General features: G+C 35.9%; 1 protein-coding gene across 15 annotated transcripts in view; it reads left to right on the top strand.

Annotated features, from left to right (window-relative positions):
* DGKB (diacylglycerol kinase beta) overlaps positions 1–24609 on the top strand; it is a 799601-nt gene that overhangs the window by 197506 nt on the left and 577486 nt on the right. For 9 of the 15 annotated variants that reach the window (XM_030822173.1, XM_030822167.1, XM_012510226.2 and 6 more), the window contains exons 3-4: positions 4260–4336; positions 8007–8027. In XM_030822173.1, the coding sequence (XP_030678033.1) occupies positions 4260–4336; positions 8007–8027 (98 nt within the window). The remainder of the gene's footprint in view (positions 1–4259; positions 4337–8006; positions 8028–24609) is intronic. The other 6 variants (XM_030822175.1, XM_030822171.1, XM_030822169.1 and 3 more) reach the window with 1 other exon arrangement.

Genomic DNA, 24609 nt, shown 5'->3' with positions numbered 1-24609 from the left:
TTCCTGAAGCTCTATTATTAGCTGAATTATGGCTGAGGCCACGTCTTACTATCTGTTCATCCAGGTATAACTTCCTCTGTTTATTTTGTCCTAGAAGGCAGGTCAGGCCTAGTTATAGATCCTTTCCCCTCTCCACTGCCCCAATGTAATTTTGGACAGAATGTAACTCAGAGTTGGCACAATAAAAAAGATAGGAATGTTTATGGTGATAGGCCATAGGAAGAAATTTGGACAAGCAATTAAGTTACAAATAAGATAAATGTGTGTTCCCCCCCAAAAAAAGGTAAAACATAGCAGTAGGATTTTCACAACCTAGTGCAATTTGGGTGCCCAAGAAGACATGTAGATAATTCATGTAAAAACAATGCTGTTGGAAGGTTATGGATATCCTGAACTCTCTGGTGTTCCATACTCAAATCCTTATCTTTAGAAGATTGACCGGTCAAGTCAGGGCCTCAGCCTTAGAGAAACTGGGCCCAATAAATGTTATTGAGACAGGCATATAAGAACAAGATAATGCTCCAGTTTCCAAACTAGATTGTGAAGTGGAGATCAGGTCATAGTTAAACTTCAGATATTAAGATATTAGAACTGGAACTTGAGAATTGGAGAGGCAGTGAGTTGAATTGATAGTGATTCATCTGAATATCAACTAGAGCACCTTAAATTGTCTCAGACCAAGTCATTATTGAGCCCTAGTTCACGGAAAGGGCAGTCATATACCTAGAGGTTTTTGGCTGTTAATTTAGCTCATGATTTCTCTACTAAGAATATTCAGTATAAACTGTGACCAGTACACTAGTAAAATATTGTAGAAATAATTTTATGAGCTTTCCCCTTCTCTGAGTCATTTATAAATAATTATTGAATGTGTTTTTTACTCTCATAGAAACCTGAAACGAAAAGGCTATCTAAGCAGTGTCTCTAAAGTTGTGTGGCAGGCCTATGTGGGAGAAACCAAAATTGTTTTCTCTGCCTTCCATTTTATCATTGGCCTAAGATATGGTTAAAATAAACATAGTCTCTTGAGATATGATATTCCAGAATGTATGCATCTGTATATGTGTGTGTCTCTGTGGGTCTGCACAGTATGGGTTGCATCTATGATTATGGATAAAAAGAAGTAAAAGCAGTTCTGCTAACTTAGAATAGTGCCTTATTATCCACAAAGAAGGATTTGAGAATAAGGGGTCAGCTTCATGTCTCTTTTTAATATACAGTTTGGTCTCTCTCTGCAGTGTAAGTTTCTAACAAAGTCCATATAGAAGCAATTATTGTAATTTATTGCCATTTAGGAATAGCTCTGATTAATTTAATCTCAATATTTATTGCAATTCTATTGTTTCAACTTTGTGATAAAGTTGAAAGGTGTGCAAAAATGAAAACACACATTTTCTGCCCTAGAACAACCTCCAATCTAGCAAGGGACATGACATAAAAAATTAACTCTGATCACAACATGGAAAATGCCAGCAAATTATATGCCAAAAAAGAAATACATAGGAAGCTGTATGGGCATCAAGCAAATATGCGTGAGCACGCGTGCACGCGCGCGCACACACACACACACACACACTCCCCAGAGGATGTCTACAACAAAAAGACAAACCGTCCAATTAAAAAATGGTCAAAGAACTTGAATAGACATTTTGCCAAAGAATACACAAATGACCAATATGCATATAAAAAGATGCTCAACATTATTAGTCATTAGCGAATGACTAATCAGATGTGACTCAAATCATTTCACATCCACTAGGATGGCTATAATCGTTAGAAAATAACAAGTGGCTATAACGAAAAAATGGTTAGAAAATAACAAGTGTTGGCAAGGATATGGAGAGACTGGAACCATTATACCTTACTGGTGGGAATGTAAAATGGTATAGTTGTTGTGAAAATCAATTTGGCAGTTCCTCAAAACATTAAACATAGAGTTACTGTACGATCTGGCAATTTTACTGTCAGGTATATAGCCAAGAGAATTGAAATATATGTTTATACAAAAACTTGTATACTTGAATGTTCATAGCAGCATTCTTAACAGCCAAAACCTGGAAACAAGTCGAATGTATATCAGCTGATAAATAGATTTTTTAAATAGAATATATTCATTATAATGGAATATTATTCAGCTATAAAAAGGAGTGAAGTACTGATACATGTTATAACATGGAAAAACCTTGAAAACACTAAGCTAAATGGAAGAAGCCAGACACAAAGGAAACATATTATATGATTCAATTTACATGAAACATCCAGAATAGGCAAATCCATAGACACAGAAAATAGATTAATGATAGCCAGAGGTTAGAGGGGAGAAAATACAGGGAGTGACTGTTTAATGGGTATAAAGTTTCTTTACAGGGTGATGAAAATATTATGGGATTAATTAGTGGTAATAATTGCACAATATCATGAATATGCTAAAAATTACTGAATTGTACACTTTGAAATTGTTAATGTAGTCAATTTTATGTGACACGAATTTTATCTCACTTAAAAGTACTGTTTCACAGGCTGAGCATGGTGGCTCATGCCTGTAATCCCAGTTCTTTGGGTGGCCGAGGCGAGTGGATCACCTGAGGTCAGGGGTTCGAGACCAGCCTGGCCAATGTGGTGAAACCCTGTCTCTACTAAAATTATAAAAATTAGCCAGGCATGGTGGTGGGCCCCTGTAATCCCAGCTACTTGGGAGGCTGAGGCAGGAGAATCAGTTGAACCCAGGAGATGGAGGTTGCAGTGAGCCGAGACTATGCCATTGCACTCCAGCCTGGGCAACAAGAGCAAAACTCCTATCTATGTATCTATGTATCTATCTATCTATCTATCTATCTATCTATCTATCTATCTATCTATTGTTTCACACACATACACAAACCCACAGAACTTACAATATAAAGAAAGGAAATGGTACACTTCAAGTAAAAGTATAATTCACAAAATATAGGCATTATGTATTCAATGGGCATCTATGAGAGAGTTTTCTAGCAGGATGTTTCCAAAGCTAATTTGTGAATTAGTTTTCTGGAACTAGGAAATATTTTGTGGTAGTCCAAGTATCACTGACTCTTAGGGAAGGTCAATAAGAATTATATTCAAATGGTAGCCAATAATTTTCCATGCTCCGTTCCATAAAAGAAAACTGGGAAATCCACGTATTTCCTACATTTTAATTTTGAGGTTTTTTCATTATTATTCAAACTTGATTAAATATTTAGATGACTTACCCATATTTGTTAGCTATTATTTCCTTCTAACTTAAAAATGCATTGTATTTTTAGTAGAGACGGGGTTTCACCGTGTTAGCCAGGATGGTCTCGATTTCCTGACCTCGTGGATCCGCCCGCCGGGCGCAGTGGCGGGCGCCTGTAGTCCCAGCTACTCCGGAGGCTGAGGCAGAAGAATGGCGTGAACCCGGGAGGCGGAGCTTGCAGTGAGCCGAGATAGTGCCACTGCAGTCCGGCCTGGGCGAAAGAGCGAGACTCCATCTCAAAAAAAAAAAACAAAAAACAAAGCATTGTAATTCTGAGATTTCTAAATCAAAAATTATATTTCAATAAGTATAATGAGCATATTTTAGTAGACTGAATGAATATATCTATATCATATTGATGTATTTAACTTTAATTGTAATACTGATAATTCTTTTATGACATTATTTTATTAAAATTTGTTGTTACCAACTAATAAGATGAAAGGCTTAAAAATAATAGTACTTTTGAAGAAAATAATTTATAATTCTTTTGGTAATATGTCTAAACTTTGTTTCTTCATTGAATAGAGTAAGCTTTAATTTATACATAACAAAACTAAAATGTTATTCATAATGCATATATAAGGTAAAATATGTGACACAACTACATTAAAGCTTACTTACTAAAGCTTTAATTACTAAAGTAGGCTTTAGTTTAGTTGTGCTATGTATACAGAGAAAAGTCTCCTTAAAAATATCTACAAGATACTAAAATGTATAGCTTCCCTCTAAATGGATTCACCATTGAGGCTTAGCTACTCATTTTATTTTTCTTATCCAGCAGTATTGTTTTTATTTAACGCAGTGATCTTTTTGTTTCTTTGCAATTTCTTTTCCAATTAAATAGCCTTTCAAAAATGGCAAGAGACATTTTATATGTTGGTTTTTAAATTTAGTTTCTGCTGATGCTTATTTACATTTTAAGTGGTCTCTGTTTCTGGACTGGGCTACACAACCACAGTATGTGCATATAAACAATTTTTGTGTTTTCTGTTTTTTATAGATTCTACAAAGAAATTAAAGGATGTTCTTGAAGAATTCCATGGTAATGGTGTGCTTGCAAAGTATAATCCTGAAGGGGTAAAACTTCTTTTTCTTTATATCAGTTTCATATATATGCTTGGAAGAGGGTATTTCTTAATAAAAAATTCTTGGATAAATGTATGTGTGTGTGTGTGTGTATGTATATGTACACATATACATTATATATGTATGATACAGATGTATGTATATGTGTATGTGTGTATGCATATATATGCACACCATAAACCATTTACCATGTGTCATAACATAAACTAAATGAAGTTCATAATGCAATGCTATTCTAGAAGATATATTAAATGTTGTACATTTTTCATTCAAATAACTTTTCTATATTGTATGCTTGAAAGAATATGAATCATTTAAGTGTAGGGTTGGTTTTTTTCCTAGAAGTCAGGAAACAGCATTGGATAAAATAGACAAGGAGTGTGCTTGGCTCTCAGTCTATGACTCACAAATTTCAATCCAAAATGGATATTGGTGTAGGGGTAGGGAATTACCCCTTTCAGGCACTTCCTTCCTTGACCAAAGAAGGATTTTGTGTTGCTTATACCTGGTTTGTTACCTTAAGGAGCCAACTTGTACAAAAAGGGAGGAATTTTTTTAATCTTCTATTTTACCTTTTACCAGTAAGCTTAAGATTTCTTTAAGATTTTCTTGTGAAAACTTTGCATGTCTTGTCAATTGCTTTTGAACACCATGCTGGAATGAATGCCCTTTCCTTCCTAATTTGTTTGTTAAATAACCTATTTAGTATTAGTTGAGAGATGTTACATTTTAAATGTTTGATCATCATTACTGTTAGTTCATTTGCAGCTTCAGAAGGCAACATTTACGTTGCTTCAAACTTCTCTTTGCAAAAGACCCTTTTGTCAGGATGTATTAACTAGATAGATTTGTTTGCTGACTAAAATGTGACTTATTTTTTGCTATTATTGTTTTGTTTTTGTATGCTTGCAAGAACACACTTCTTAGTTATCTTTCAATATTGTACTTCCCCGGGATTTCTAGAACTTAATTTTAGTTACCATAACCCTCAAGATATTCAAATTGTTTTGAAATTTCCTGTCAGTATTTCTCATAGCTAGCTATTTTTCATGTCATATTTTCTTATTCTCTCTACATTCTGGTACATTACTGTAACTTTTAAAACTCTTTAGCCTGGAATTTATTTTCTTCTTAAAAAATAAAATTAATATTTGGTGCCTATAAATGATGGAGAAAATAAAGGCTATTTAAAGCCGTTCCCATTTTTCTGTATTAGAAAAAAAAATAGATGTTTGGCCTACATTTCCGTTGTATTTTTCTAGACACCATAGAGGAGGAGGAAAAAAAAAGTTAGCAGCTAAACTCACAAAACTGAGACTCTCAAAGCCTAAGAAAGCAGAGTGGGAAAAGTAAAGATGAATTATAGCACTGAATTGCTATAAGACACAAAAATTGTCATTAATATTCATATTCACAACAATATTTGAAAACTTATCTAATCTATATACAGAGATAAAACCTGTTTTTCTCCATAATGATAGCTGCTGGCAACAAACTCAGTTAAATGATCTTGTTTGCAAAGCAGCCTTTTTGCTTCAATTATTTTTTTATTTATAGGACTCTCAAGACTTAGTTTTACTGTAATTATGTATTTCATGAGAATTATCAGTCACCATATGCTGCATTTATTAAGGTAGTTATTAGATTCATTATTAGACTCACATATCACCCTTTTCAACAATGTAATATGTTTCATAAATGTACAGATCTATTGTTGAAACGTGTTATTAAAATAATGAACAGTTGAAAAACAAAAAGATCTCATTACAACCCAAGAACAATTCTAAATTAAGAGCAAAACCACTCTCTGATCTTAATGAATTTTCATAAAATTTTTCCTTCAGAAGAAAATTTTAAGGCTAATATAACCATTTAAAAAACTAGTATGTATCTTCTAAAAGCCAATTGAAAATAATTAAGAATATCTAATGATGAGAAATAAATCTTTATGCCCTTTAAGTTCTCTTCAATACATGACCTCATCCAATTTATAAAAAATTACTCTTACAATATGACAGAATTCCTAATGTCAATTCACATGTGAAGTTATCACTCTCCATTGGCTGGTCAATTTGACCCCCAAGTTGTTTGCACTGATGACTAATTAATGATGCTCGATTACACAAGAAAAAATGGACAATTGAGTAATGCAACCTGAATTTGGAATGAATAATTAATTCATTGTTTTCTAAAAGGAACACAGCTTGTATCATTTATATAAAATGTATTTGCAAAAATTAAATTGCTTATCCTCCTACAACATAAAGCTGTTTAAATCATAGATGTATTATTTTGCTTTTAATTCACTTGAATTACTGAAGTTTTAAAGTGCTGGGGATAAAAATTTAACCCAAAAAAGATATGACCTGTTGAAGTCTATTTTAATAGAGAAAAAATATTAAGTATAATATGTGAATAAATCATTTATTTTTAATTCCTATCTTTTAAAGATCATTTGATAATCATTCCTTGAAGAAATGAATAAGAGAAGTCTAAACAATAGCCTTAAAGATTCTGTAGGAATAAAAACCATTCAAAGGTCTTGAGATTCCCAAATTAATAAAATTACAAAGTTTTTAAATAAAGAAACTATTTTAAGAAAAGTGAAATGATTTGTCCAAGATTCACCAGCTAGCTTGTGACAGTAACCACAACAAAAACCTAATTGACTAGAATCCCAGTTTAAGGCTAATGCCCTGTGCTCTTCACTTCATTGACCAAGCCATAGGGGAGAGGAACGTCCTCTTAGATAGGAAGGAGAAAGGTTAGGGGAAGGCATGGGAAAACATTGCTTTTGTAGTGAGTGTGGCACTTCCCAGTACACATACATATTAATGACTCATGCCTGACTAGGGGAGAGGGTCTTATCAGCCTCCACCTACTCTTGTGTAAATAATATAATGTTAAGAACATTATTACAGCTAGTTTGTAGCAGAGATCCAGTCTCAGTGAGGTTATTCTCAGTAAAACATAGGCCATATAAATAGTCTCCTGAGAGCAGTAGAATTTGGTAGTATGAGGGGAAGCCAGTTTAGCATTCCACACATTTTTTTTTTCTTTTGATCTTGGACTTCAAGTTCAATTCCAAATTATTCCACTCACAGCTGAGATATGGGAAGAAAGTGGCAGATGTATATAGAAATATATTTTAATCTTTAAGAGTATGGAGAGATGCTAGGTGTGATGCTAATAGAAGGAAATCTTAGAAATGGGAAATACATATTCAAAATCTAATATACCTTTATATAGATGGTTATATTTCTATTAATCCTCTAAAATATTTTAATCACACTCTATGTGTTACATATTATATTTATCTAATGTCAGAACAGTTTGCTTATTATATACAAAGATTGATGTAGTCATTGATTCTGAAATTTTAGTGTATCTCAGAATCAGCCGGGGGTCTTGTTAAAACATGGATTGCTGCCTGCCTGCCCCCAACCCCACGCAGTTTTAGATTCAGTGTTTCTGAGGTGGGGGTCAAGAATTTGCATTTCTATCAGTTTTCTAACTTATGCTGATGCCGCTATGGATCTAGGGTATGTTTTAAAATCAACCTGTAAACTTGAACTTTTAGCTAAATAATCAGAGATATGAGATAATGAGTATAAATTATCTTACATTAACACATGTATTCTTTCTTTCCTTGCATGCACAGAAACAAGACATTCTTAACCAAGTAAGACATTTTCTTTTCTATTAAAGTCTGTCTTTTCTTTCTTTATTCTGATATGATCTATGAATTTCTCATCCATATCACTGAACTATACTTCTGTACCAATATGATTTCTATAGTATACAAGATTGCCTATAATACTCATAGGTTATAACTGAGTTGGATGTGACAATTTTTTTTTAATCCATCAGAGGATTTGGTGCCTTAATAGGAGCTGGTACCTTAATAGACAAAAAGGGTCTCAAGTGTGGCCTTCAGTTTTGTAGACTCTGGAATTTATTTTTCTAATTTCATGAAGATATATAAGGCTGTGCTATTATATTTTATTTAGTAAAAGTCTTAATTTATTAATTTACCATGGGAAATTTTAAAATTGCATTTAAAATGCAATGATAAGGTTTTGTTTTGTTTTGTTTTGTCTACAGTGCTGTGATAGAATCTGTGGGGGAAACATAAGCAAAGAGTTGCTGATTTTGCCCTCCTGGGAAGATTATTCCATCTGTTGCTTCAACCACTCTCCCTGAAAATCTGTTTTGTAAATTAAGTTTTAGATCAGTAGTTCAGTCGAGTGCACAGATTACAACACATTTTCAGGTGCTCTAAATGGATATTTTTAATCACACTAGAGTAGCTATATCAATTGTCTTCGCCACTGTAGAAATATTTCTTACTAAAATGCATGAGTTGTCTAAAACTGTAATATTATCTCCTTTGGGCAATCTTGGATATGTACTAGCTTCTTCTTATTCTTAAATTGTTTGATGGTTTTAATGACAACAGCCACTGTAATTTCATGTCCAACACGTAAAGTACAATTATAACATCAGAATGATACTGGTGGACTTAGATACAGATCCTACATCTTACAGTATTGTATAAAGAGGCATTGGTAATATGGCAACTCATTGACTGTGGCAAGATTTACTAGCCTCCGTTTCAGAGGATGGCCTTTTCCTGATTTCATCTGTGACTTTTCTGGAAACTTGTTTCCCCAAATATGGACTAAGTAGGCTTTATGACACTTAAGAGGCAATCCCTTGGAGTAAATGATTGTTTTCATTTACTCCAATGTAGTCATTCAAGAATGTCTACATTTTCAGGACTTGGCTATTAAATGACTTCCGTTGAGCACCCAACAAACACACCTTTCTGCACAACCTACATCCTTACTAGAGGCTGTCTGAAAACTCATGTCAAAATAAGCTCTAACTTTTTGGAGGGTCAGCAGAATGAGTGTCTTCCTTCCTTTTCCTTGCCCAGTCTTTTTTTCATGTGCAGTGGCTTAGCAGGCAAGAAATTGCAGTTACAGAATAGAAAGAATTGACAAAACTGAGGGTATTCAAGGGGAGAAGAATGAGAGCCTGCACATGTTACTGCTCTATGTGTGCTCTTTGTCTATCAGTGTTCTCTGAGTAGGATTTTCTCCGTACATGTTTCCTGTCAGTAGATGTTCCTTGGCCTGAGGCTGAGTTACGCTTGCATAACTCCACAGGGGCTTGCTTTATTTTTGCACTTTGTACTCTGTACTGTAGTTTCTCTTAATGTGTATACCCTTTACATTCAGACAATATGCTTTTACCCCTTAATAAGGAACCTGGGGATTCAAAACCTACCTTTTGTAGTGCTGCTGCCTAAAGTAATATTTTAAATGTCTTTAACAAGGATAATGACACTGATATAATTATTAACAATGATATAAAAACCTTTTTACTGTAATCTATAATTATCCTTCTAGAACCAAATTCAACCCTTTCCATTATGGAAAGCATAAAGAAAGTATAACAGAGAAAATATGGTCTGAGGAGTCTGACTGAACCGAATTCATCTTAACAGAACTTGGACAAGTTTTCTATCGTTAGTTTGTTCACTTATAAAAGGAAGAGAGCATCAGCCCTATTGGACTGTTAAAAGGGTTAGGTTCTAAAGTGTATGTATAATAAATAGCTCTGTGTCTTGCACATAACAGGTGTTCCACTAACGTTTAGAGACAGTGGCTGTGGTCATACTTTAATGACCAATGTGATTTCATAGAAAAGTTCTAGAGCACATGCCAAAGATGAGAGTGAGAATATTGGCGATATACCACCAACAAATTCTGTTTCCTTTATTTTCTCATTTTAAATTGAGGAACTATAACTCTGATGTCTTCTGCACACAAAAATAATTTCCTTCCACCATGTGGTAGGAGTGGGGAACATGACATGTAATTTGCTTCCCCTCCCAAACCTGGCCACAATCCTGAGTGCTGTCCTGATAGCAGAGCTATTGTCTGTTGTATTGCTTCACTTCCTCCAACTACATGGTGCTAGGACAGTTAGTTAGCAAGAACAGAAATAGTATGTTAACCAGTATTTCTGCTTCTCTTCACTATTACCATCAATATAGTTTCAGTGATGTTCCTCTTCTTATCAAGTCTACCTACAATTATAAAATACAATTATACCAATTGTGACCAATTGCTTTCTTTAGAAACAAGTTTTGAAATCAAGCATAAATACATTTGGGAAATAAATAGACAAGTAACTCTCCTTAGTTTAATGATAAATGCCAACTTTGAAAAGTGGTATTTAAATTCACATTGTAGAATGTTTGTTCTTTCATCTCTTTAATAACATTTATTAAACGATATAGAAGTTAAAAACTAATGCTGGGGTTTTTAGGTGATCTTTTTGTACTTTTCCAGTATAAGTTAAAACCAACATTACTCTGTCACATCTAAATTTTATTTTTAGGGTTTATCTGTTGTTTTTACTTGTGCTTTTTCATCGTTAGAAATGGCTTTTTTGGCCAGGTATGGTGGCTCACACCTGTAATCCCAGCACTTTGGGAGGCCAACGCGGGCCAATCATTTGGGGATCAGGAGTTCAAAACCAGCCTGCCAGCCTGGCCAACATGGTAAAATACCAACTCCACTAAAAATACAAAAATTAGCTGAGTGAGGAAGTGAGCGCTTGTAGTGTCAGATACTTGGGAGGCTGAGGCAGGAGAATCACTTGAAGCCAGGAGGTGGAGATTGCAATGAACGGAGATCGTGCCATTGCACTCTAGCCTGGGCAACAACAGAGTAAGACTCTGTCTCAAAAAGTAAAAAGAGATAGAAATAGCTTTTTCAAGCGAAAGAGCACTGCAGGGTACTAAATGAATATAAATCTAGACATTTTGGTAAAAAGGCTTATAATGTCTACGAATTTTAAGTTTTATAGGTGAAAGAAATTATAAATCATATTCTTAGGTGAACAAGTTAAATTCTCCATTTAGAAAAATACCTCCAGTAGCAATGTGGGGCATGGACTTGCGTAGAAGAGAAGACTAGATATGAGTTATGGAAGCAGCCCAATCAAATAAGAACACTAGATGACAATGGGCATCAGAACGGAGATGGGGGCGGGCAGATTTGAACACATTTCAGGTATATGACCCGAAGTAATAGGTTATACTTTGAACATCAAAGGGTACAAAAACAGTTACAGTCAACACAGCGTTTTCAAGAGTGGGAAACTGAATACTCGTACCATTACTTCTAATTGTTATACCTTATTTGTGTGTATCTTTTTTTTCTGAAATGGTAGACCAATTTGACGCAGCTGTAAATGCATCCAATACTGATAAACCAGTGGGAAATTACCTTGTACCATGTGTTAATATTGCAAAATCTGTTTAGAAAATTATACTTTAACTATAACATAATGCACATCGAAGTTAGAAATATTTATGTCTTCAGTGTCAATTAGAAGCTTTTGGTGTTGGGCAATTTAAGGAAGTTTTCTGAGCCTCAGTTTCTTTGTCCATAGGTATTGTGATGATTAAATGATAGCACACATATAACATATTTAATGCAGTTCCTGAAACATGGTAACATTTGGATAGTGTTACATAATGAGGACCTATAAGGTAAAAGACCGTGTCATACACTTAGTGTTGCAAAGTCGTGTTGGATCATATAGCCCTTCAGGAAAGAGAAGTTTTGCATGGAATCTGCCTGCTCATATGTGCATTATAAAACCCCCCTGTGGAGATTTTCTTTAAAAGTGAACATACAAGTAACGAATAATTAAAACCTAATCTTATTAATTGAAATTATATATACAAAGGTGTCCAAGACATTTTTATTGGGTTTTATTTTTCAAGGAGAAAATGTTAGAGGATTTATGTTTGTGTTTCAGTAACACTCACTCCTGTCCTAGTGACAACACCAAAAAATGTTTAGTGTGACAAGACAGTGTCACACCAGATTAAAATAGATTTCAGCTGAAGTATAAAACAGTTAGCTACAGATCCTTGATTAAAAGACATACTGAAATCATAGTAAAAATATTCTGCTTAAACTTTTTCCAATCCATTATTTGCTTTTTGCAATTAATAGAATGTAGTAGCATTATCTTTCTGCCATTTCCTATTTTTTACTAAAATAATATGTTTATAATTGTCTTTCTACTGAGTCTTCATAATTCTAGTCTTAGGTAAAGCTAGAGTTAATGGAGTATGTGACTCTGAAGTGCTAAAATAGTTTTCATTTGCCAAAACTAATATAAAAATTTAAATTCAAGGTTTTCACACTTTGTACTCTTTCTCTTCAAAGGAACTATCTATATGACAGCTTTAGGGGACTATCAAGGAACTCTCTGAAATTTGAAATAATGAATAGTCAATTGCAGTGCAAGATAAGCATAAGAAATGCAATATTTAAAATATAAATTTTTCTAAATGAATTTTAATATAAAAAATTGTATTTTGAAATCTCAGTAAGATAGCCATGCTGCATATTTAATCAATATACTTTTGCTCAGTGACCTTCATATCAATTTTTAAGTTTGATATATTTAGTTAATGATATAAATTAGAATGCAAAATAGAAATGGAAACTGTAAAAAAAACTCTTATTAATTTAAATTGTTATCTACTTAATTTCATCAGAGTTCTTTGCCTAGTAAACGCATAGTATTTTACACATATAGGTACTCGGTCAACATTTGTTGATAGATAAAGTGATTTATTTGTGGTTTCAAACAGTTACTTTATCTATAATAGTTGAGTGATTCATTTTGTGTTTTAGGGGTAATTTATTAATTAGTGGTGAATACAAGCTAGTTAGAAAAACATAACAACTGACGATAGGCTGTCTTTTGTCTGATACAAATAAGTGTTATTATGGTCACATGGTTCTGTTAAAATATGAGTCAGATCATGGAATTTCCTACCAAAAACTCACTCCACGTTAAAGCTATAACTCTCTTTTGATGATCTAATATCCTGTATGCTCTGCCCAGTCCACACATCGCCACAGCTTGAGTCTTTGACCTTGTATTCTACTACTCTAGTCCTCCCTCACTCCTGCTCCAATTTTCTGCTCCTCCTCACTGGCTCCAGTGAAAATTTCTCTAGAACAGGGGCATCCTTATACCTCAGGGCCATTGTACTAGCTAGCTGTCTTCTCTGCCTGAAATGTGCTTTCTCCAAATATGTGCAAGTGTGTGCCTCATCACCTTTAAATCTTTACTCAAAGAATAGCTTCTCATTTCCTGATAATTGGATTTAAAAAACTGCAAGCACATTCCCCCAAGAAATCTTTTTCTTCTTTATTTTTTTTTCTATAGCACTTAATACCATTAGACATTGTGGATTTAGCACATTAATGTTGCTGTTTTCTTATTCCCTTCATTAGAAGATAAGCTCCCTCATGGAAGGAATTTTATGTGTTCTAGTAACATTTTTACCCAAACACCTAGAACAGAGCCTGGCGCAGAGTGGGTGCTCAAAGAACACTTTCTGAATACGAGAAAATCTACAACCCAAAACTACCAAAAGAAATTAAGGATAGAGTGATGACATTTATTTTCATTCACTTTGAATCTGCGTGGATGAATACTAGTATCTTCTCTTTAGTATTAACAGGGATTTAAAAACAAAGGATCCAGATGGTCAGAAATAATAATGAAAGGCATATAGAAATGTGCCTTGAATCTGTGCCAATTTGGCAGCAACATCTGAGCAGCTCCCTCAGTCAGTATTCTTTACAAATTCTCTGTTATCTCCCTAAATAGTCTGTGGCTGCTCCTTAAGGAAAAAAAAAATGAAAAAGCAGTTTTTAAAATTTTGAACATTTGTGCGTGTGTGTGTGCGCACATGTGTTTGAGCCTACGGCAATTCAATTTTTGAATAGTCATTCAGTTAAGTCTGACCCAATTTTTATCACTAATGGCTTCATTGATATGCATATAAATGATCTCATTCTATTTAAAGGTCACAGTCTTCAAAAAGCAATTCTAATGCTGTTATGTGACAGCAGTAGAAACTCTGATGCCTAAATTTGGAAATTTTCTTGTAAGTCATGATCTAAGGAAAATGTACAGATGAGGATATCATCCATTTATCAGAAATGTTTAATAATGTGGACAACATAGAATTTTAGGAGATATTTGAAAAGATTTTACTAACAAGAGAAGAAAAGGGACGGGTTAACCAGGAAACACATTGAAGAAACATTTCTCAATGAATTGAAAACTCTGAGTTAGAAAATTAAAAAAAAAAAACTATTAGTCAGGCATAGTGGCACAATCCTGTGGTCCCAGATACTGGTGAGGCTGAGGTGGAAGGATTGCTTGAGTCTGGGAGATTGAGGCTGCAGTGAGCTATGATTGGGCCACAGTACTCCAATCTGAGCAACAGAGAGAGAGAGATCTTGTCTCAGGAAAAAAAAAAAAAAAAAAAGAGGTTTGTGTTTTCCCACATTGCAAGCCCTATCTAATGCCAGAAAATGTGAGATAAATTAATTTTGCTCCAAAGAACACAGTGAAGAAGTTTAAGAGAGAAACTTACATTGTCACTAACACCTCAGCAATAAATAATGTGATATCATCTTGTAGAAATAATTTAAGAATTGAGGAAATTTTTACTCCGTTCTTATATCTGTAATAGGCTTTTATTTTTCAAAGGAAGATTTTTTTTTTTTTAGAATTATTGCCTTATAAAAGTTGTTATTTGTCTCTGTTATCTGACACAGAAATGTTATAGCAAAGTATTTGAGACACACAAAACCTGAAGTTTTTATTCAGAAAGATGCAATGAACTTTACAGTTTTCTGTACCAATAAAAAGGCAAATTGGCTGGGCATGATGGCTCACACCTGTAATCCCAGTATTTTGGGAGGCCGAGGCAGATGGATCACCTGAGGCTAGGAGTTCATGACCAGCCTGGTCAACATGGTGAAACCCTATCTCTACTAAAAATACAAAAATTAGCTGGGCGTGGTGGTGGGCACCTATGATCCCAACTATTCGGGAGGCTGAGGCAGAAGAATCGCTTGAACCCAGGAGGCGGAAGTTGCAGTGAGCCAAGATCACGCCATTGAACCCCAGCATGGGGAAGAAGAGCAAGACTTTGTCTCAAAAAAATACAAAAGGCAAATTAAGATAACTTAAAAATGTATCTAAGCTGAGGACAGTTCTTCCTTTAACCTAATCCTTTTATTTATTTTATATATTATGTGCCCAAGTGTATGTTAAGTGCTTTACATCAATTTTTATTATATTGAGACAACTCTGAATGATTGATTCCTTTTTTTTGTATATGGAGTCTCACTCTGACACCCAGGCTAGAGTGCAGTGGTGCGATCTCAGCTCACTGCAACCTCTGCCTCTAAGGTTCAAGTGATTCTCCTGTCTCAGCCTCCCGAGTAGCTGTGACAATAGGCACATGCCACCATGCCTGGCTAATTTTTTTATTTTTAGTAGAGATGGGGTTTTGCCACGTTTGCCAGGCTGGTCTTGAACTCCTGACCTCAGGTGATCTGCCTGCCTCAGCCTCCCAAAGTGCCAGGCATGAGCCAGCACACCCAGCCTGAATGATTGATTTCATATACCACTTTATATGGAGGGAATTAAGGCTTAGAGCTGTCAGAAAATAAAACAGTATTTTGCTTGCTGAGCCAGAGAGAACTACACTTCAGAAATTTCAGAAAGTCTTCCTGAGTGCTGAAAAAAGAAGAGTCAAGAAGAAATGTATTGCCTATTAGGAGAAATGCCAGTGATGCAGGAATTTTTGCTCCTTAGTTCAGCTAAATCCAGGTTCTTGTCTCATGACCAGGAAAAATTAAGCATGCGGACACATTGAAGGCTGAGGAGGGCAGAATTTATTAAGTGAAAGGAAAGTGCTCAGAAAAGAGAGGGGTCCTGCACACAGGTTTTCACCTCACAAATTGAATACCAGGCCACCACACATGAGCTGAAGAGGTCAGGCTCCTCCCCTACATAAAGCACAAATTTTTGGTGGCTCTGCCCCATCATTCCAGTGCACATGTGGGCCCTGAGTCTGAGCCACTACACATTGATTTATTTCCCTACTGAGCATGTGTGAAGGGACAGAATTTTTCTCTGTGATCATGCTTAGGCAAGCCCCCCTGTGCACAATAACCTGAGTGGTTCAGAGGTTCTCTGCAGACCCTTCTTTATCTGCCTAGGCATTTGCCTCCTACCTCTATTATTCTCCCCTCTAAAGTGGTACACAAGAGGTATGCAGTTAGAATACGGACAAAGACTGATCTTAACTGCTTCCTGCTCTTAGGGGGTGCTGTTTTGGAAATATGGCAGTCATAACTCTCTCGAAAGCCTATTTAAGGGTCTCTGTTAAAAGGAGCCATTGTTTCGAGACTCTGGTTGCATGATCGCTTGGAGTTTGATGGCCTGAAGGTGAGAAGAGACAAACGGGATTATTAGAAGACGTATATTAAAACCAAATAAAGAGGGATGGGTAAGGGCAGCTGAAAAATCCCAAGGCTGCCAGCATGCCCAAATAACTGGTGGCTATAATTATGCATGCTAAGATTTGGTTGCATGGGGCTTGGCTTTGTTTAGTTCCTTTGGTCTTATTTTCCCAGAGGAACCTCTGGGTTATGATAATCCTATCATCTGTTGGGATTTGCAGGATAACTGCTCAGAATTAAAATATTGATCCAGATTATTACATTACCCATGCCTTTTGTTTCTTCTGAGTTGCAGCCAGAAATTGCTGGTTGGTTCACAAGAATAAGAGGGTTAATCTAAAATGTAGGCAAAAAAAAATTAAAAACAACTAATGAGAATAGAATTTAATGACAAATGTGTGATAAGTTTCGAAACATAATTTTTCTCTCCCCAGTCCTCATTTTTGTTAAAAACAATTCATGATAGGACTGAGTTGTTTGCAAAATAGACTTCAGTCTTATACTTGGCCTGACAGTTTGCATAAAGTGCAGCAAGAATAATTATTTTTACATACACTTTTAAAATTACTTTTGATGGAATTCTGTTCCATAAGGAATCTCAGACAGGACTTTGGAAAGCCCAGCCCAGCCATGGGTTAGCACCCTCAAATACCTATGAATTGGGTGAATTCCTCTCTTCTTGAGGTTCCTAGAATATGGAGTTCCTGGGCCCATTAGAAAGTGACATTTTTTACTCATCACAGATTAGGAACCCTGTATGAGGACGGTGTAGACAAGGTATGAGGCCAGTTTTCCAAAGGGGATTTTATTGGCTCTGCAAGTCGAGCTTGAGTCCTTAAAAGGAAGCACACCTCTCCAGTCAAAGCCTTGGTAAAACAACCAATTTCTCTAATTGTGTACTGTTGCCAAAGAAAATGAATTCCTATCGCACTGATACAAATAACCATATTGCTGTAAGTTAAGAATATTCACAGATAGTTTCCAAATTCTAGAGGAACCAGGCAAAGGGAAAGAAGTGTGCTCCAAATTTTATTCACATGAGTATACCTTACTCAATTATTAAAGACTGTAAATAGCTCAAAATAAAAGTTTTCTTGACTCTGAATAACAAAACAAGGATCAGCAATGTTTCAAGGAAAAAGTTTAAAAAAAAAGATTACTTCAGTTTTCTATTAGTTCAGCCCATTCAGTTAACTCATGCTCTGCTTGATATTCATGAATGTTTGAGCTCTTTCATGAGTCCTGTACGTTTTCCCTTTAGTCCAATGTTACAATCTCCAAAGTTATCAGAAACTTGTATTTAAGAACACCCATCAAAGTTTTATAGCTGATTATAAACCATCTTTTGAAGAGGATCAAAATAAGACAATTGTTTGTGAATAACAAAATGACCAGGGTAGTTACAGTCAGAAATGTGATTGACAAAATGTGTGGTTTACAATAACTTAATATAACAACCTTAATTGTGATTAATAGCATATACTCTAACATTAGAATTTTAGAAATCCCATAAAATTTTGGAACGTATGTTAGCATTATTCACTAAAATATAACCTGAAGAAAATTACACATCATTTTGGAGATCCCATGTACCTAACCATGTTAAATTATTCTGTTTACCTCTCTTCTTCTGGATGCTCTAGGGACCCTCTGTAGCATCCAAAAGCTAGGGGTCAGGAAAGACAACCTTGGAGCTGAAATTTGATTTGGGGAAGCCTGTTAAATATTAGAGGTTTAAAACGCTTGATAATTTGAAATAAAATCCCAGTTAGTTATTTTGTTAAAATGATGACTCAAAAATTTTAAAACAGGGAAAACCTTTAGTCATCAAGAGGAAAGACTTACCTTTCCAAACAGTTTGTCTCCTGTCTTCTCTTTCTTTTCCTTGGCAGTCTATTTACAAGGCAAATGAAAATCTTTCATTATTCATTAATATTACATAAAAATCTTGAACAAGGAAGAGAGAGAGCCAAATTTTACCCTTACATTAGTTTACTATTAATCCCAATTTTCTAATGAAACCTTATAGACAATTGTATCCAATCTAAGCCAGTTTGACCATGAGGTAAGATTCTTAAAAACCTTTTATAACCCTTTACACATTTTGCTAAAGAACAGATTAGTACCTTAAGAAAACTTTGTTGTGCTTTTATTTCATTGCTCAGTTTACAGAAAAAAAATATAATATCCTTTGAATTTAGTCAATGTTCATACACAGAATTTCTTTTGCAATATTAAATTTAGAAACCTTCCACAACTATTTAAACCTTTAGCTTGACCTTATCTAATTTAAAACAATCCTTTAACCCTATGCAAAAATTTACTTGCATTTCCATGCCTTCTTATAATCTTTTCCCGAAAACACATTTTACTCTTCTTACACACCTTGCATGTAAATCTGTTTTCAATGGTGGTCTCAATTACATGTTATAATGGTAACTCTTAGCAATTTTAAACTTTAATGTAATATCTTATAAGTTGTTTTAATTATGCACTAGGCACCAATAAAGTTTGATTCCTTCTAGCCTGTTCAAGGGCTTGGTTAATTCAGTATGTCCTCAGGCCTTACCAAGTTGTAAAGCAGGCAAATTGAACAGTTCTCAAAGGCCAAAGAATCAGTTTACAACCTTAAAACATTTAGCAAACCTAGTATCTGACTTCCATAATTTAGACCACCTATTTAAATTTTAATGACATTTGAATTTTACCAATAATCTTTAAGATTTTTTATTTCTCAAAGATTAAAGCTACATGAACTGAAAGTTACTACAGCTTGTATTTTCCTTGAAAAAAATTTGATCTAATGCTTATTTTTCTTTAGGCCAATTAATTAGAGTGCTTTTATATACAAATCACATATATAACTACATAGACAGAAGAAGATCCAGTAGTTGTAAGATTTTTCATTTCCCAATCTCCTAATTGGATAATTGGCCTGAGGGTGGAGCCCTTCAAGAAACAGAGGTAACAGTACCTAATAAGCAGACACAGGTGGAAGACAAAAACAGATTTTGAAAGGGATCTATCTGCCTCTAATTACTGGGGTTCCATGAGGAAAACAGGTTTCTCCAAAAATGGAATACATTATACCTTTTCCATTTTTCCCAAGTAGTCTCCGTTCATCAGAAATTATCTTAGGGTCTCTCATGGGTTCATTAAGAGTGGCAAGACAAAATGGAGGAAAACAATTTGGTTGACTGGGGTAAAAACCTTTCTCAGAAAAACAAGATCTACGAAGAAAAAAGCATAAAGGTCTTTTAAATATACCTATAGCTTGGATATCCACTTTTAATTAACTTGAGCGTTCTTTAAGAAAATCCTTTTAAATCCCTAGCTACCCAACTTTAGCCATGCCAGATGGCTCATATTTCTGGCTTTTGAAATTTACCAACAGTAACCTTTACAGGTGAAACCAACAAGCCCCAAAAAGTTATGATTTAACTGCGAGTGTATGAGGTATTTTCAAAGGGGTGGTAAGCAGTTTTTACAAAAACTAGAACCTTTAAGTGTAGCTCAGAGAAAGGAAGATTCACTAAAGAAAGCTAGAAATTGTTCATGGAGTGGGAGAGAATCAGCAAATGGTAGAAGTCACACAGGTATTTACCAGAAACTACTCATTCCCTAAGCCAGGATTGATCCCAGGCTGCCACCATAAAATAGCAGAGATGAAAACAATATACTGGGCAGTTTGCCAGGCTGACTTGAACAGTGGGCTATGGGGTCCTAGGTCCTTATCCCATCCTAAGGTACTCCTCTTTCTGACAGAACCATATAGAAAGACATGCAAAGCACAACAGATTGGCTACAGCTTGAGACCAACCTCATAAATACTTTTTGATTAATCAAAACTTTACAGAGAATATAACAGTGATCCTTACAATTCCTTTTTACTGGTTTGCACAGGGAGAGGGAGGCCAAAAGTCTGACTGTTAAAAAATATTTTGTCTCTTTGCCAGCATGTCAGCCTTCTGGGTTCCCCTCCCCTGAGCTCAATTCTAAGCCAACCAGTTTAAGGTTTGAGAAATAAACTTTTCACAGTTTGAAGGATGCATCCGAGAGGAGTGTCCTGTAGTATGGAGACACGATAACCACCTGTGAAGAGAGGACCAAGGGGGACAAAGAAGGCATTTTTTTCAAAGGAGCCCCCCGGCTCAGAATGAATCTGTAAGGGGCACAGACTAAAGACAAATGGCTACTCATCTAGAAAGAGAGGAGCAAGGTGTCCCTGGTTCCTTTCTCTTCATATCAAATGCCCAGGGTACATGAGAGAGAGAAGGAAAAAGCTTCCTCTTTCTTTCTTTCATCCTTATATCCCTGAGGCCTGGTGACCACAACAGGGTGCCACCCATGGGTGTAAATGCAGCTTTCACTCATGTTAACAGGTGGGCCTAGGGTGTGGGATTATCCGCACTTCCCCATGCACTCACTGCCTTTCCCCCTGCTATAAGTAGCCTTTCAGTTCCCTACACCTAATTTATGCCGTGGATGCTAGTATGACCTCTATCCATGATATGGGAGGCTTGGCTTAATCAGCAGGAATTAGTCATGCTCATCTGTGGTGTGTGCCTTTTAACTTCCATTGTTGTCTGCCTCCAGATCCCTAAGATCCAGTTTTCTTCCCTAGGGCTTCAACCCAAAGCTTGGAATTGAGTTTGGGACAAAAGAATTGCCTCCCTATCATAAGCCAAATGCTAAGGTGAAGCTCTAAAATTGGGTCCTCTCAAACAAGGGAGAGAAAAGGGTGTCCTGTGAATTGGAGCCCTGGCCTGATAAAACACTTTTCAAGAAAAATCCTCTGGCATTGAGAAGCCCCCTGTACTCACAGGGCTGTGTTATTAGGTGGGTGCAAAATCAACTGTGGTCCCTGCCAATCTAGGTAATAGCAAAAACTGTAACTACCTTCACACTAATCCATCAACTATTGACCTGGTGGAGAAAAGAAAAAAAAAAAAAAAAAAAGCTTAAGCATAGGGCAGGGAAATGCCTGGGGAAGAAACCTCTTGTTCTTATGCAAACAGAGAGAAACTTAATTGTTGTCCCCACCGAGCTGGACTCCTTGGAAAGGGGAGGGGAAGACTGTATGGATGTGTGGCAGGGAACACTGGCCAGCTGTCTGCATGGGGCCTCTAGCCCCCAAGATTACCCTGGGGCCCAGGAAGCAGCTGTGGCTCAGTCTTGCCCTGCATGGCTGTTGGATGCCAAAAGTACATACAGTAGACATGGCCATGTGCCCCGGCAGGGCGGGAATGCAGGGGAGGGCAGGGAGCCACCACTTCCGCATCTATCCTATGTGGCAGCCTTTGGGGTTGTGGTGGAACACCCCTGATATTGTAAAAGAAAAGATAGGTGCCATTACAGTCCTGAAAAAAAAAAGAAGAAAAATGGCATAGCAAAGACTAGGTTGGACCAAGGCTGACATTCCCAAATCGAAGAGTGACTCAGGGGGTTCAGTTTCCTCTGCCTTCAGAAAAAGTCTGAGGACTGGAAGGCCCGGAAACGAAAGTGAAAGGGATTCTTGGGTTCTCATTTTACTCACCCTTCCTCATATCCCCATATAGGCCATCAAATGGTGCAGGAATTTTTGCTTCTTAATTTAGCTAAATCTGGGTACTTGTCTCATGATCAGGAAAAATTAAGCATGCGGATACATTAAAGGGTAAAGAAGGTGGAATTTATTAAGAGAAAGGAAAGCTCTCAACAAAGAGAGGGTCCTGCATTCAGGTTTCCACCTCACAAATTGAATACCAGGCCACCACACATGAGCTGAAGAGGCCAAGATTCTCCCCTGCATAGAGCATGAATTTCTGGTAGCTCCACCCCATTTTTCCAGTGTACATGTGAGCCCTTAGTCTGAGCCACTCCACATTGATTTATTTCCCTTACTGAGCATGTGTTAAGGGAAATAATTCTTCACCATGGGCGTGTTTAGACAGGCCTCCTGTGCACAATGACCTGGGCAGGTTGCAGGTTCTGCAGGGACCCTCCCTTACCTGCCTAGACCTTTGTCTGTGTCCTGACTCTGTTGTTAGATAATAAAGTTCATTTTTCCTTTTGGTTGGTTATTTTTCTGGCTTTCTTCATTAAATTACAGGCAGCGATTTTAATGAGCATTGACATGGGTTCTGAAAGGCTCTGTAAAGACCATACACTTGGGATTTGGCATATTTTTCCTTCAAAAGAGCAGATAAATTCCTTGCCCCATATCAGTTAGGTGGTGAGTGGAAGTATTAGAATTTGAAACACAATTGCTTTATTCTGAACTCTTTGTTTTTGTTTGTTTTGTTTGTTTGTTATGTTACCAAGTTAAAATCTTGGCTTGAAAGAGCTGTTTTAAGGTACAATTATGGTCCAAAAGCAGATCCAGAGAAAAACTTTCACCAATTTCTAGTCCTTTACTACTTCTGGAAGTTCACATTTTATTACTAGCTTTTAAAGCAGCAACAAGGACAACAATGAACAATGCATGGTTTGTTAAATGCGTATGAAAACATGTGAAGAAATGTGGCTTGAGGCTTCTTCTTCAAATATTGTTTGGAATTATGAATTTTTAAAATGGAGATTCTTTACACAAAAATTTATTTAATTACATACAATGTTTACTATATGCCAGATGTCATTCAGATGCTTTAAAAATAGTAAATAATATGTTCCTCCTAACAAATCAAGAAGTAGGTGCTATTATTCTCATTTTATAGATGAAGAAATTGAGGCACAGAGAGCTTAAATTGTCCACAGTCACACAGCTTGTGTTGGATTCAAGAGTTGATCCAGGTAGTCTGACTTCAAAGACCATGCTCCTTATCATCTGTTATGTTGCTAAACAAAATACTGACTATGGAAGACCTAGGAACAGAAGGAAGTGCTACCATAAGTAACTTTGCTTCTAAACACAAATGCTTGTGAATATTTTCATCCCACAGACTTCCTGCAACTTTGCAATAAAATCAACTCCCGGTTCCTCATGGGCCTTCATACATGTTGAAGATTAGCTATCAATTTTGGTCACTCACCCAAATGAATGTGGAATACTTCTCTTTAATAGGCCATCTCTAAGGAGCTCTCTTAGTAAGAGTAGGTGCTCCTTTTCAAGGAAACTATTTGGATCCTGTGTCTGACTGTTGTCCTAATCGCCATGTTTTTAAGTGTTGGCTGAATTCATTGTAGCAAATTGCTTTTTTGGAAGTACTTCTCCTACCTGAGGCTATTCTTCACATTTTTTATATTATTCAGAGTTTTTAGTTATGTAGTTCACTCTACTACTAGAATTGACAATATTCTTTTTTTTTTTTTTTTTTTTTTTGAGACGGAGTCTTGCTCTATCGCCAGGCCGGAGTGTAGTGGCACAATCTCAGCTGACTGCAACCTCCACCTCCTGGGCTAGAATTGACAATATTCTATGGTGGTGGTGGTAATTTATGAAATACAGAAGAAAATGAAGTCTTTTTACTACCACCAAATAAATATCTGAAGTGTCCTTATGAGAATCAATAAGCAAAGTGAAACTAAATTAAAAAGTTAGATTAACGTATAGGCAGGATCTTGGGACTATTAATAAATAAAGTGTTTGGTTTCATTGTTTTATTGCCTGAGATTCTATTAGGTAAAAAGCAAACATCGTATGTAAACTTAATTGGCACATGATCAAATCTATAAAAATTTACTATGTCTAATGATATTCCTGAATGTCATGTTTAATATTAGGTTTGTCCCAAATAATACAATAATAAATTCGGTCATTCTCCATGTCTTTCCCCCAGTATTATTACATAGGAAAAACAAACTTTCTATTCCAAAGTTAATTTTATTCTTACCTGCCAGCAATGTGGACAAAACTAAGAGCATCAGCCAGCCAAATTTCCTCTTTGTCCTATTTTTAGTTGCATCTTA

Source organism: Nomascus leucogenys, chromosome 11, assembly GCF_006542625.1.
Source record: "Nomascus leucogenys isolate Asia chromosome 11, Asia_NLE_v1, whole genome shotgun sequence".
NCBI classification, from domain to species: domain Eukaryota; kingdom Metazoa; phylum Chordata; class Mammalia; order Primates; family Hylobatidae; genus Nomascus; species Nomascus leucogenys.
Note: the sequence above shows the minus strand (reverse complement) of the source record. Positions and strands in the feature narration are given on the sequence as shown.